This window comes from Propithecus coquereli, unplaced genomic scaffold (assembly GCF_000956105.1).
Source record: "Propithecus coquereli isolate 6110/MARCELLA unplaced genomic scaffold, Pcoq_1.0 Scaffold43, whole genome shotgun sequence".
In the NCBI taxonomy this organism is placed as follows: domain Eukaryota; kingdom Metazoa; phylum Chordata; class Mammalia; order Primates; family Indriidae; genus Propithecus; species Propithecus coquereli.
Window position 1 is genome coordinate 1974315 of NW_012150063.1, and position 15443 is coordinate 1989757.

Below are 15443 nucleotides of genomic sequence, written 5' to 3' on the forward strand. Positions count from 1 at the left end.
GATTAATTTCTTTCTATTTTTAGTAGAGACGGGGTCTCGCTCTTGCTCAGGCTGGTCTTGAACTCCTGAGCTCAAACAATCCGCCTGTCTCAGCCTCCCAGCGTGCTAGGATTACAGGCGTGAGCCACCGTGCCCGGCCAAGACCCACTTTTGTGGCTCTGTGGGCATCAAGTTAATAATATATGTTAGCTGATAAATATCTGTTGAGCACCTATATATACATACTAGGGGCTAATTTAGGCATTGAGGATAAGCTATGAATAAGACGAAGTTCCCATCCTCAAGGAGCTTACATTCTGTAATACAATTTGCTTTACTGGTTCCGGCACAGTGTACACATAGACGGTGCCCAATGAACATTTACTTGCTGACTGACTGGCAGATCATCAGAGTCCTTGAAATCAAGAGGCTTATGTAGCGTGTTAGTTTCAATGACCCTAAAACAGGTTGTGCACGCTCCTTTACTGATATTGTTAAGGATGTTTCACCAGACGAGGCTCTCTTCTGATTTAATGATTCTCACATTTGAGAAAGAGGAGTGAGGACAGCGGATTATGAGATGTTTCCAAGTCAGTGCTTGGGTTTCTTCAGTGCCGTAGGTTTAGTGGAAGGTTCTCCCATGGAAGGTGCTTTGAGCAATAGAAAGAGAATCCTCCTCACATGAGTTAGTAACCATATCTAGGAAGGGAATCTTATCCCATTCCATCCATCCTCAGGATAACCTGATCATCACCCATGAAAAAACTTTCTTATCTTTCATAAAACTAGGTCCTTAAATCTTGGAGCACAGAATGTATGTAATTTAAATGTTACACAAATTTGCCATTAAGTCATATTAAACAGTGATTAATAGCCATTAAGGATTAATGAGAAAGGAATCAAATTATAACTAAGTCTTTGAAAAAAGTTTGCTCTTCAGGACTCTATATCTTATTCTTTAGAGAGGTAATAATATCTTAAGTTTTAATAATGAAGCATTCTGGTTTTGTTTTTGTTTTTTTAAGAAGACTATCACTGTGGGAAAATATCTGTGTCAGCTACTCAGGCTTATAAGAAACCCGGCTGGTTGAGACACGCAGCATTTAAGCAAAGGACCGCTCTCAGTTTATACCTGTGCATCCTAACAGCTGGTAAAATTGTTAGAAAAAAATAAATAGCACCTAAACAGCTGAGCTTAAAACATGCCCTTATAAAGTACTATTTCTACTTAATGTTGGTAAGGGTGACAAAGATGTTAACTTCACAGCTCTCTGGAAAGTGCAGCTAACACACAGCACACATTCCAAATACAGTTATTTGAAAGGTAATGTTGTCTACCCCATCACTCTGAATCAAATTTCCCAAAAGTAATTCTATTAGTAGTTCTCTAATAGATCTTTATTCCAAGCAAGCTCACTTTTCTACTTAACTCTGATGCAGAATTTATAACACTTTGTAGGGTATGTCATATGAGCAATTTCAATGTGTTTTAGTGGGAATGATATATAATCTCCTGAAAATTCACCCCTTAAATAAGTCCTAATGGGCTGAGAGAGTAGCAGTAGCTTAAATGGATCTATTAAAAAAAGACCGAGTGGGTCAGTGATGGGGATGGAGATATCATTTTAACTCTCTCTTCGGTTACTGATCAAAGTACATTGGCAGTCTAGTTTGGCCATTAACACACACACATCCCTCTATGTAATTCACTTGTGGCATCAACCCTTGCTTTGTTCCATTGATCTGAAATACAGATTTTCCAACAAAGGAAAGGTGCCGGACCATTTTCACCACCTCCCTTAGAATCAAGAATTTTATGCAGACTGCAGAGCATCTGTGATTCCTCTCATAGGGAAATTAATTAGTGCAGAGAACAAGGAGCCATTTTTCTCTGTCAATATCCATAGAAAGGAAGACTACGATGTAATTTTCAAGGTGAAACGTGCTGAGTTAAATTCACTGGTTTAGATTTAACTTTCAGTAAAGGAATGACCTCCTTCAGTATTTATCAGCTGATTTTTGTGAGAGCTCAGGGCGATGCTGTATTCTCATCTCACTTGGCTCTCCCCTTTTAGTTTTGAGATCTTGGAAAGTTCGTGCATTTTCTCTGGGACTAAATCTTCTCAGATGTGACGTAAAAGGGCTGACTATACTTGGGCTAAAGATCTTTTTAGGTGTAAAGGTCTATGAGTTGTGATTTAGAGCTCTCCATGATCACAGCATCTAGAAGAAACAAAGAAATTCTAGAGCCTACAGCATTTCCATTTGGAGAAAAAAAATTTCACAAAAACAGCTTTACAAACAGACATTTTTTTACATGATTTAGAGTAAAGTAAAAAAGATGAAAAAAAGACATAATCCACACTACAGAGCCGGTGTGGAAATGCTGAGGGGCACGCTAGGTGGGGCGCTCCAGGCCACAGTACTTTCCCTCATTTCTTCCACGGTCTCGGACTGCGGGCACACGGATGTGCCGAATGTCCTGCAGACCCGGCTCAACGGGTCGGTCAGGCTATGGGTGGCATTTCAGATATGCTTTCTAAGCCTTTTGAGAATTCAAACGTATAGAGTCATTTCTATTTTTGCAAAGCAACAATAAATTGGAGAGCCGTCACACACTGAATGACTGAATGAAAGCGTTCATTGGATAAAAAACATCTTACTTCCAGACCCTCAGATTATATTATGATTGAACAGGAGTCTGGAAAGGCAGGCTTAAAATTAACAATCACTCACTATTCTAAACTCAGCAAGGACCAGGCTGGACTGCATCCCAGCAGAAAGGAATCCTTATATTAAACTCAACTTTAACAAGTCAACTGAGGAACTTAATAGGCAGGGTTTTTTTTTCTACACCTGTGGTTAAAGATTCTAATATTTTGATGTTTGTCAACAGCATCCTTTTGCAGGTGTGGCTGTACCTCTATTTTGCCTTCTGTTTATTTCAAAGTTGACGTTTTACAAGTTATTTAGGAACTGCTGAACCATGAAACTATTTTTCATTGTCAAAAATGCTGAACAGTGGAATAATGACTAGCTTTCACAGTTTGCCCCTTTATTTTATAATCTAGTTGAGCTACTACGTTTAGTTGTGAACTAAGAGACTACCTCTTCTGGGAAATAAGTTATTTCCCCCACTGCCTACAGGTTTTTGAATGTTTCAATGTAAATATATGAATATATGAATGATTTAAGAACATAAACATATCACCGCTTGTTGTAATCATGTGCATTTTACTTGAACCACAATGTGGGTCTGGAATAGGTTTGTGAATAGAGCTTGTTTTCATGTAAATGGGATCAAGCATTACCACTGGTTAGCTATTCAGGGAATCAGACAATGCCACCCTTGCTGGAAATGCTTCAGTAAGAATTTAATCCATGTACCTAATATTTGAACTCCGACTCTTGCTTCATATTCCTGTGGCCTAATCCAGATCTCATTGCTGACAATGACTAAAGGATGGTGTGAGACTTACCGCGATCTATTTATGTGTGGCATCTCTTTCTGGCACTGAGGATTTCAGGTTTCATCTTGGAGGTAGTGTCTAAAGAGAGCTTTCTTTTCCTCCTCTGTGACATTCTAAAAAAATGCAGCACGGTCTGCCTGCCTGCCTGCCCCTAGAAGCAGCATCCATGCCAGGGCTCTTATAGTGAAACCCCAAACCAACAGGACATAAAGAACTCGTGGAATCCTGTGTTTTGCCACTATATGCACAATGTGCATCTTATAAACATTACTGTACTTTCTAAGTTTCTAAGCAGCTTACCCATCCCTGTGAATATGAAGAGAGACCATTACCAAAGCATTTCTTTTGGAAATAATATCAGCATCGCAATGAGAGTAGCTTAATGTTTCACATTTACAAATGGGAAATTATAAACAGGCTGACGTTCTGGCACTTACAACACCAGGAGAAAAAAAAAACAACAACAATTCATGCATAGAAAAGCCATTTATAAAATGAAGCTTGGCGTATTTAGTTCCCTTGAAGCCATAAATTCTCACACAGCTACCAGATGTGTGTGTCCGTATGTGTGTTCATATAATATTGCATTATGTTATGTATTTGTAATGAAAGCCTTAAACTGAATATGCATTATGTATATCAGTTGTGGGTGACCCTGTTGTCGGCTAGGGAAAAAAAGACTGTTTTTCAAACATGCTGTGTGGCTATTTTTAACCTGAGAACATTAATCAGAAAAGAGCTTAAATCTTACTTCCTCTGCTTGCCTCTCTGGTACAAATAGGATGACATGGTGTGAGTGTCCATGACACGAGGTATGACAAAGCCAGGCTGTTTTGATATTTGTGTGAGGGACAAATTTAACTCTAAATCTCTTGGCCAGACCTGCCTTCCCCACATAATCAGAGCCCATCCGCGTGTGACCCCGGTCTAAACCTTCAAGAAGACACTGCCCCCTTCCCTCTTGCCGCTGCTCTCTGATCTGACTTTCATGCTTAATCTGATCTAATCCTGCCAGCATTATCTTCATCTGTGCAATGAAACCTGGAGGATTCTTTCTCATATTTGGTGAGGAAAGGCATTTACTAAATTACTTGCTCAAATCATACGGTGAGGTTTTAGCTCCTTATTTTTGATTAAATGAGGGATACAGAATTGAGGCACATTACCAATGATTAGTCAGAAATCTAGGTTTTTCCCATTTTGGAAGAAGGCTTTCTGAAATTGGGTGCAAAAAGACTAAAAGGGCCATAAGAAACTGGAAACCCTCAGCGAAAAATATAACAAAAGTTATTTGTCATTGAGAAATATTTTTCAGAAGAGAAAAAAAAGCGAACCTCATTCCATTGACTTCAGAAGCAAAGTTATCCATTCAAAATCTCATTAAAATAATAATAATAAAAAAACCTACTTCGTGAAAATTCCATTCAACTCTCCTCTAGAGAGTCTTCTCTGAGTTCTGGATCTTATGATTGGGCTTATCAATATATAATGATAGAACTTCAGAATCTGAACTTGTGTTTTCAGATCTAAATTGTCATAATAAAGATCGTGATAAAACTACAAACAAGATCTTACTATTGACAGGGAAAACACTTGTGAATTGTTGATGTTTCCCATATGCTGACATAATTATGATGCATGTTTATCCTGTAACTTAGGATCAGACTTTCATTAACAAATACGTAGATTGGGCTAAAATAGAACCCAAATAGCTAATGTAAATTATTTTTAAAAAGCAGGCACCTGTCAGAGATTGTAATGCTATTATTTGCATAAGAATAAAATGTCATTTTATAATATTTGTTTTGTGTATAATTAAATACAATAACTGAAAACATTAGATAGCAAATACACATTTTAAGAAAAGCTATTTCCCCAAAGATATTTCACAGATATGTTTATTTGCTGGAGAGTATATATGTGTGTACACATATACATATTCCCTTATATCAATAGTCATATCTCTCCTAAGAAGTAAGCTAATTGAGCTGTTTGTGTTGATAAACTCCTTTTTCTCCAGACTATTCCTCTCCGAGCCATAATTATTTGCAATTTGCCTAAGTCGTCCATTTACTGATACGTCAAGCATGAAACAGAGGCAATTCCAGAAAATGGAAATGCTTCTCAAAATCAATCTTTGGGAAATAATGTGGTAGAAGTTACTGTGTGATAGAAGACTACCTTATAACTGTCACATGGAGATGAATATTAATTTGTTGGGGTTAAGGTGGCTTTGTGCTTCATTTGTTGACTTTGCTTAGCCGTCAGCAAAGCAGTACAGCCCAATTACTCCAGCAAAGCTATTTTTTCTAACAGGAGTTTTATGATTTTTATGTACTTACCAGTCAGCACACATAACAATGTCAAAATGTCCTTCCAGTTGAGAGACATCTGTCTCATTATCCCATCGTAAAACGCTTGAGGAGAAAAAGATTTTAAAAATTATACTTAGGGTTTTTTTTTTTTTAACTTTTGATTTTGAGCTATTAACATTATTTTTTGTGGCACTTGAAATTATTTAAAAGGTATATACAAATTATTTCAAAAGGTATAATTAAAAAAAGTTTGATGTAACTGTCTTCTATATTTTAGTCTTCAAATCTAGAAGAAGAAGAATTCTCTATTTAAATATAATAGTTAGGCTTTTTGCTAGTTTTTATATATTTTTGTAAGCAAACTAGGGAGAAATATCTTATCTTTACCATAGTCATTAGAATGATTCTAGACCCTTAACATCAATGAAGTACATATTGAAATCGAAGTATTCCCCATCTGACTGGAATACAAATTTATGAAAAGTAAATGATGTGAGACTTAGTGTATATCTATCTTGCCTTGCATGTCAGTTGCATTTCTTTTTTTTTTTTTGTGACAGAGTCTGGCTCTGTTGCCCTGGCTAGAGTGCCGTGGCGTCAGCCTAGCTCACAGCAACCTCAAACTCCTGGGCTCAAAGCGATCCTCCTGCCTCAGCCTCCCGAGTAGCTGGGACTACAGGCGTGCGCCACCATGCCCGGCTAATTTTTTCTATATATTTTTAGTTGTCCAGATAATTTCTTTGTACTTTTAGTAGAGACGGGGGTCTCGCTCTTGCTCAGGCTGGTCTCGAACTCCTGACCTTAAGCGATCCACCCGCCTCGGCCTCCCAGAGTGCTAGGATTACAGGCGTGAGCCACCGCGCCCGGCCTCAGTTGCATTTCTTATTGATGGAATGAGCAATTTGGCAAGATGGAAGAAAAGAAGAAGAAACTTTCATTTGGTAGTTCTGTTGTTAGGCATATTTTAAAATTCACCTATACTGACAATCTTCAAAAGAAGATGAGATTTTAAACCTCACATTAATAACAATAATTAATAACACGCATTTGAAAAGTCTAGTTATGATTATAAAGCCAACCAGAGGTTTTAATGTACTCTCAAATAACAACTGTGACGATTAGCATTTACCATATTCAGGTATTTTAACTATTAGTCTCTCCACCACACCAAAATTGTGATTTGCAGTACTATTTTTCAAAGTAAAATTCTGCTCCTATTTTCCATTTTGATTCTTTGGAGCTAAACTGAGTGATCATATCCTACCCTGTCTAGTTATATTTGCTTGTTTTGATGGGTTCTTTATTTCTTCTACATATTCCCTGGGTGAAAAGTCATGTGTTTGAATATAAAAGTAAGTCTTATTCTAGGCAGTCCAAAAGTCCTTTTCATACACAGCACATTAACATACATTAATGCTAGTGAATTTCCTAAGGTAGAAAAGATTAAACACATCACCACAAAAATACCCATACACGTTGAGTGTTAGTTCATTCACTGGTTTCACTAATTCCTACCAAGCGCCTCCTTACTGTGTGTCAGGAGCTGTGCTGTGTCATGGGCCGTGCCTTCACAGGGGCAGCCTGGCGAGCCACACAGACACAGCCCTTAACCCAATGCTGTATCCTGCGTGTTGTGTAAGTGTACTGACTTGGAGCACCAGGAAGGGCTTTCCAGAAGAAGTGGATTACCTCAGTGTTCACAGGTCCCGTGACACAGAGATGAGATTTATAAATTAACTCTACTCTCGTTGTACTTGCCCATGTCCACTAGAAAGGCAAGAAATGAAGGAAACCAGGAAATTCCTAAGAGATTAATGCTTACTTTATTTTTGGGTTCCTCAGAAACTTCATGTACCTATGGAGAGTGGGAAACAACCAACACCAACTTTTCTGGAAATGCTGAGGCTTCTGGCACACCCGGGACTCAGGCTCGGTGGGAGAGTGGGCCTGCTCAGCCCTCATCAAAGGCCTGAAAGTCTTAGAGAACGTCTATGTGAACAAGATGGTTTAAAATGGAGCTCTATTTAATATACTAGATTTTCTCAGGTAATACAGTAATGTACCCATCACACAAATTTTGAGAAAAAGATAAAAGTATTAAAATTACTCAATCTTACCATTCCACAAATGACTATTTAGAACATGCTTTTAATATACATGTAATTACTAAAGCACAAGAACAGAAAGTGCAGGAAAGCCTGTGTTGACATTGAATGTTGTATTCCTGAGGTGCTTCAGCCTCTTGGTTCAACAAAGACAAACTGGGGAGACGGGTGTGATGGCCACGGATTCCCACAGCAGCTGTAACGAGCTGTGGCTCTAAAATAAATTGAAATGCCCCACTTGGTCACATGGACCACAGCACATTCCCAAAAGGCATTTCCCCCCGGTTCTCACGAGGCTTATGGCTGTGCTGCAAGCATGTGACAGAGAGAGAGTGGTGTTGTGGAAAGAGTCCAGCTTTAGCACAACTGACACACCTAGGTTCAAATCTTGGTTCCTACCCTTAGTAGCTGTCTGAGTTTGGGCAATTATTTAACCGCTCTGAGTTTGTTTTCTGATCTGTGAAATGGGGATTACAATGGCCACCTTCTTGAACACTCCAAGAGCACTGTTCACGTCGTACATGGAGTTGAATTGTTCATAAAACATACGATGAGAATGGTACCCCCTGGCATTGTGCAATCAGGCAGCCTGCTATCTTGGAGGCTAGAGATGATGGTGACTTGATTATTCAAAGGGCTGGTCCTTCTAACTCCTCTTCTCCAATGACCTTGCCTCTACCTTCCAGACACATTCCCATGCATAGTCATGCACACAAGAGCAGTGCTTCAGCTGTGGGGAAGGACCTGGTTTTTGTTTGTATTCAATCTGTTGCAGACCAATACTTTTGCAAAATACAATCACAAATCAGTAGACGAGTGAGATTGAAAAAACAAATGCATCCCCAAACAAGTCCACTGATGACATGCTTGAATGTTGCAGCAGTGTTTCTAAACATTTCCTCTCAATTTCTGAACTTAACTTTACTATAGATTAGTAATACACAGTTCACAGACTGGCACCAGTGCACAGCCTACTCATTGGGGAACACTGCTCTAGACCTTGCTTGACCAATTACTGCAACCCCAACCCACTCTCTGACCAACCCCTGCTGTCTTTCACAGCTCACTCCTACAAGTTACTCTCATCCAACCATTCTTCAATCCCACTGGCCCACGCTGATCCTATCACCATGTCACTCTCCCTCTTCCCTAATATTTATCTTTTTTTCTTGCACAGCTTAAATTCCATAGCCTATCATTTTAATTACTCCCTTGTATACACCCCCTACTCCCTTGTCCCTCTCTTACTTCCTTGTATTTGTTAAATCCAGCTCTCAGCCTGATCCGTGACTGCACCTTGTGCACTAAATGTGCCTGGAGACAGCACACAAGCATTCTGACTGGCTTTGCTTTAAATTCATGACCATGAACCTCAAGTGAACTCTTAATGATGTCTGACAGTTATACTTACATTTGCTTTGTCCATTTAGTCTCCCACTCTCCTAGCTCATTATTTCGCACTTTCTTCTCTCTTTTCAAAATTCTAACACCACCTCCCTGATCCTCACTTTCAGCTGATGACCTTGTTTCCTACTTTACTGTCAAAATTGCAGCAATCAGATGAGAACTTCCATAAACTCCCACCACCACACTCATGCTCCTGACAGCATCTGTACCTACATTCTATGCCTTCCTGCCTATTATCACCGATGAAGTATCTGTATTCCTGTCTGTAGCCAGTACCTTCTCGTATATCCCACATCCACTCCCTTTCATCTATTCTAGCACATGGCCCTAGCAATTTCCTTTCTCTTTCCTACATTATCAGCTCTTTCCTCTCTCTGGATTATTTCCATCAATATTCAAACATGCAGTTATTTCTCCCCTTGTAAAATACCCTCTCTTGATGCCAACTTCCCCTCCAGTTATTGCTCCATTTCTCTCTTCCTCCTTTGCAGAAAAACTCCTTGAAAAAGTTGTTTAAGCTCTCTATTTCCAATTCCTCTCCTCCCATTGTCTCTTAAATCCACCCAATCAAGCCCTGCCATTCCACCAAAAATGCTGTTGTCAAACTCACCAAAGATCTCCACATGGCTAAATTCAGGTCAGTTCTTAGCCTTCATTTCACTTGACCCATTGGCCTGAACCTCTCCCATGAACTTCAGATTCATACCTCCAACTTCCTATTTTAATATTTCCACTTGAATATCTAATAGACATCTCAAATTTAACATGTTGAAATTTGAATTCCTGACCATCACTCCCCAAATTCACTCACTCATAGCCTTTTTTATCTCGTTAATGGTAATTCTATCTTTCTGGTTGCTCAGGGCAAACACTTTGAATATATCCCTGACCCTTTCTTTTATGCTCCACATTAAATATGCCAGAAATGTAGGTAGTTCTATTTTTGAAATATATCAAAATCCAACCACTTCTCTCTTATTTCTACTGCTCCCACCTGCTTTAAACTACCATCTCCTCTCATCTGAATTATTACCTTGTGTCCTAACTGGTCTTCCTGCTTCCACTTGTCATCCTACAATCTCTGCTCAAGAGAGCAGCCAGAGTGATCCTTTTAAAACATAGGTCAGGTCATGAGCCTTTCCTCTCTTCACTCAGAGTAAAGCCAGTGTCTTTGCAATGACTTATAAGACCTTACACAATCAGGCCTGGTTACTACTCTGACCTCATCTCCTATTACTCTCCCCTTTGTTCTCTTTCCTCTAATGACACTGACTTCCTTATGATTTCTTAGGTATACCATGCATGCTTCTGTCCTAGGGGCTTTATACTGGCTACTCACTCTGCCTAAATGCTCTTCCTCCAGATACTTCTGTGGCTCACTCCTCACCTCCTTCATGTCTTTGCTCAAATGCCTTACCTTCTCAGAGAGCCTCCCTTGACCATCCTCTTTAAAACTGCAATCGTTTACTCTCAGTCCAGCACTTCTGAAATCCCTTATCTTGCTTTTTATTTTTCTATAGCAGTCATTAAACTTTAAAGTGCTATATAACTAAATTGTTAATTTTGTTTATTGTCTTTTTCCCCCACTTGAATATAAACACCACACGGACAGAGATTCTTAAAATCTGTTTGGTACAGTGATGTATTTCCAATGCTTAGAACAGCCCCTGGCACATAATAACTGCTCAATAAATATTATGTGAATAAATTATGTGTAACTGTACCTAGCACAGTGCCTGACACACAGAAGGCCCTCAAGAAATAGAGGTTCTTATTATTAAGTTGTCCTCTGAATAGAAATGTAAATTAGCTAGATATGAAAACCACTTAAAATGCTTTCTGAGGACTTCTGCTTCCAGCAAAGATGGAGTAACAAGGCCCTCATTTACCCTTTTGCATAAAACAACCAAAAAAGTAGACAAAATATATAAAAACAGTAGTTTTCAAGACACTGAACATCAGCAACACAGGACAGTGATCCTTGAGAAAAGAAAAACAAATGAAATGAGCCCTACTATTACCTCAGAGCACTTCCTTGAGGGAGTTTCCAGGCACAGCATAGAGAGGGAGAATGAGGTAGAACCAGGTGAACTGCCTGAGCTAAGGAAATGAAACTGAGAGTCTGAGGAAACTGAGGCAGTTAGAGCCCCCAGGATAGAGTACTGAATAGAAGAGGGCTGCACAGAGCAAGAACGTTGGAGATCTGCAGATGGTCCCTATGGAGTATTCTGTAGAGAACTAATTCATGCATGCATGAGAGGAAACTACTTGAGGTTAGAAAAAGAACCATCCAAGAGGATTGGAGGAGAGTGAGCCAGTGTTCACACAGGGCCAAGAATAGTGCCTGCTCCACCAGGCAGACTAGAAAACCTCACAATTTACAGGCATTGGGTAGAATCCTCAGAAGGATCTTGTCTCAGTAGTGGAGAATAATTAGCTCTAAACTAAATGCTGCCCCTGGTTCTGCCTAACAAATCTCAAAAGCAAGATAGACACAAAAGTATCAAACTATTTCAAAGTAACTTAGTTAGTACTTAGTAACTTAAGTGTATCCCAGAACAAAACTCAAAACATTTACAGGAATACCAAAATGTTCAGATCTCAACATGGTTAAATTCAAAATACCTGGCATATAATCAAAGATAGCCAAATATGCAAAGAATTAAAATAATAAAACCCATAGTTAGGAGACAAATCAAACAATTGAACCCATTGTAAAACTGACACAGATGTCAGAATTAGCAGACAAGGGCATTAAAATAGTAATCAGAATGGTATTTAATATATTCTAAAAATCAGGGAATGTCATGGAAGAGATTTTTGAAAGTCCCAAATCAAACTTCTAGAAATGAAAACTACAATATCTAGAAGAAAATATATTGGATTAGATTAACAGCAGATTAGACATTGCAGAAGAAAAGATTGGTGAACTTGAAAACATAGTAATAGAAACTATCCAAAATGAAATATGTAGAGAAAAAAGGAATAAAAATAAATAAAAAGAACATTAGTAGATGAGCTGTGTGATAAATTTAAGTGGTATAATATATGTGTAACTGGACTCCTCAAAAGACAGGAGAGAAGGGAAAGCAGAAAAAAGATTTGAAGAAATAATGGCAGAAAATTTTTCTAATTTAATGATAACCAGTTATCCACAGATCAAGAAATTTCAAAAAACTTCAAGCACAGAGAAACCTGAGGAAAACTACAAGGCACATAATAATTATATTGCCCAAAAGCAGTGATAGAGAGAAAAATCTGAAAAGCACTCAGAGGGAAAAGATACGTTATGTAAAAACAAAGATAAGGATGACAGCATATTTCTTGTGAAGAATATGCAAGTCAGAAGACAATGGATTATCATTTTTAAAGTCATGAAAGATAAAAAAAACAACCTGTTAATCTAGAAAAAGGTGAAATAAATGTTTTCAGACATATAAAATAGCTGAAAGAATTAATCACCTGCAGATCTTCACTATAAGAAATGTTAAAGGAAGTCTTTTAGGAGGAAGAAAAATGGTATCAGTTGGAACTATGGATTATACAAAGGAATAAGAATCAGAAATAGTACTATATAGGTAAACATATAAGATTTTATCTTATTATTTAAACCTCTTTAAAATATAATTGACTTGTTAAATAAATAACAAGTATTGTGGGGTTCATAACATGCATAAGTAAAAGATAGGGCAACAATAGCATAAAGACTGGAAATAGAGAAATGGCAGTATACTATTATAAGGCCTTTATGATATACATGAAATGGTATGTCATTTGAGGATAGATTATGATAAGTTAAAGATGTATACTATAAAATTTAAAGCGACTACTAAAAAAACAAAGAGTTACAGCTAATAAACCAACCAAGGAGATAAAACAAAATAATAAAATAAACTCATTTAATCCCAAAGAAGGCAGGAAAAGATGAAAAGAGGAAAAAAGAATAGATAGAACAAACAGAAAACAAGTAGCAAAATGACAGATTTAAATCTAACTACATCAATAATTATACTAAATAAAAATGGTGTAAACACCCCAATCGAAAGGCAGAGTATCAGGTTGGATAAAAAAGCTAGAACCAAGAATATGTGGCTTATAATAAATACACTTTAAATATAAAGACACAAATGGGTTAAAAGTAAAAAGATGGAAAACAATAACACTAAGCAACACTAGTCACGAGAAAGCTGGAGTGGCTCTATTAACATCAGCTGTAGCAGATTTCAGAGCAAAGAATATTACTAGGAACGAGGAAGATCATTTTATAATGTTAAAGGGTCAAAGCAGGCTTAACAATTCTAAACATCTATGAACTGAATCATAGAACTTCAAATACATGAAGCCCAAATCGATAGAACCACAATGACAAGGAAACAGACAAAACGACAGTTATAGTCAGAAAGTTCAACACTCCTTTCTCAGTAATTGACTGAACAAGTAGACAGAAAGTAAGTGAAGCTATAGATGACTTAAACAACACCATCAACCAACTTGATTAATGGATATTTACAGAATACTCTACCCAACAATAGCAGAATACATATTCTCTTCAAAAACAGCATTTACTAAGATATACCTATTCTGGGCCATAATATAAGTCTCAATAAACTTGAAAGGATTCCAGTCATACAAAAAATATGTTCCTTGACCACAATGAAATTAAATTGGAAACCAATAATTAATTAAAAATCAATATTGTCTGTAAAATCCTCAAATATTTGGAAAATAAATAATATACTTTTGAATAATCTAGGGTCCAAAGAAGAAATGAAAATAGAAATTGAAAAGTATTTTGAATTGAATGAAAATGAAAATACAATGTATCAAAATTTATAGGATGCCAGTAAAGCAGTATTTAGAAGAAAATTAACAGCACTAAATGCTTATATTAGAAAAGAAAGGTCTCAAATCGGTGAGCTTCATTTCTAGCTAAATAAACATGGAAAAGAAGAGTAAGTTAAACCCAACATAACCAGACAAAAAGGTAGTAGTAAAGATTAGAGCAGAAATAAATGAAATGGAAAACAGTAAAATATACAGAAAAATCAATGAAACCAAACACTGGTTCTTTGAGATCAATAAAATTAATAAACTCCTAGCCAGACTGATCAGGAAAAAAAGGGAGAAGACATAAATCACCAATACCATGAATGTGAGAGATGGCATCACTATAGATTCTATAGATATTAAGAGGATAATTGTCTATAATACACATATGAACATATATATGGCAATGCATCATGATCAAGTGAGGTTTATCCCAGGAATATAAGGTTTATTTAACATTTAAAAATTGATCAATATAATCTATCATATTATTATAACAAATTAAAAATGAAAAATCATACGATCATCTCAATAAGTGCAAAAAATGCATTTGCCAAAGTCCAACATCTACTCCTGATAAAAACTCTCAGTATTCTTGGAAGGAACTTCCTCAACCTGAAAAAGATCATCTACGAAAGTCCTATAGTTGACATCATACTTCATGATGAAAGACCTGATGCTTTCTCCCTAACATCAGAAACAAGAAAAGAGGCTGGGCGTGGAAGGCCAAGGCAGGAGGATTGCTGGAGGCCAGGAGTTGAAGACCAGCCTGAGCAAGAGCAAGATCCCTGTCTCTACAATAAAAAAAAAAAAAATAGAAAAAGCAGCTGGGTGTGGTGGCACACACCTGTAGTCCCAGATACTTGGGAAGCTGAGGCAAGAGGATCGCTTGAGCCCAGGAGTTGGAGGTTGCAGGGTATTATGATGACACCACTGCACTCTAGCCTGGGCAACAGAGTGAGACCATGTCTCAAAAAAAAAGAAGAAGAAAAACAAGAAAAGGATGTTTCCTTCACTATTCAACATTGCAAAGATTCTAGCCAGCCCAATAAGGCAAAGAAAAAAATATCTCTAGATTAGTAAGGAAGAAGTAAAATTGTATTTATTAGCGGGCAACACAATCATCTATGTAGAATATCCAAAGGGTAACCATAGTACAAAAACAGCTATTAGAATAAGTGGGTTTAGCAGACTTGCAAGATACAAGATTGATATACAAGAATCAATTGTTTCCTTATATAAGCAATAAATAAGTGGAAAGAGGAATTTCCAATTCTATACTATCTGTAATAGCATAAAAACCATATCATTTATAATAGCATAAAAATATGAAACACAGA

General features: G+C 37.4%; 1 protein-coding gene across 1 annotated transcript in view; it reads right to left on the minus strand.

The window, feature by feature from the left end:
• CAMKMT (calmodulin-lysine N-methyltransferase) overlaps positions 1–15443 on the minus strand; it is a 387185-nt gene that overhangs the window by 19721 nt on the left and 352021 nt on the right. Inside the window, exon 8 of the mRNA XM_012653828.1 lies at positions 5792–5866. Coding sequence (XP_012509282.1) covers positions 5792–5866 — 75 coding nt within the window. The remainder of the gene's footprint in view (positions 1–5791; positions 5867–15443) is intronic.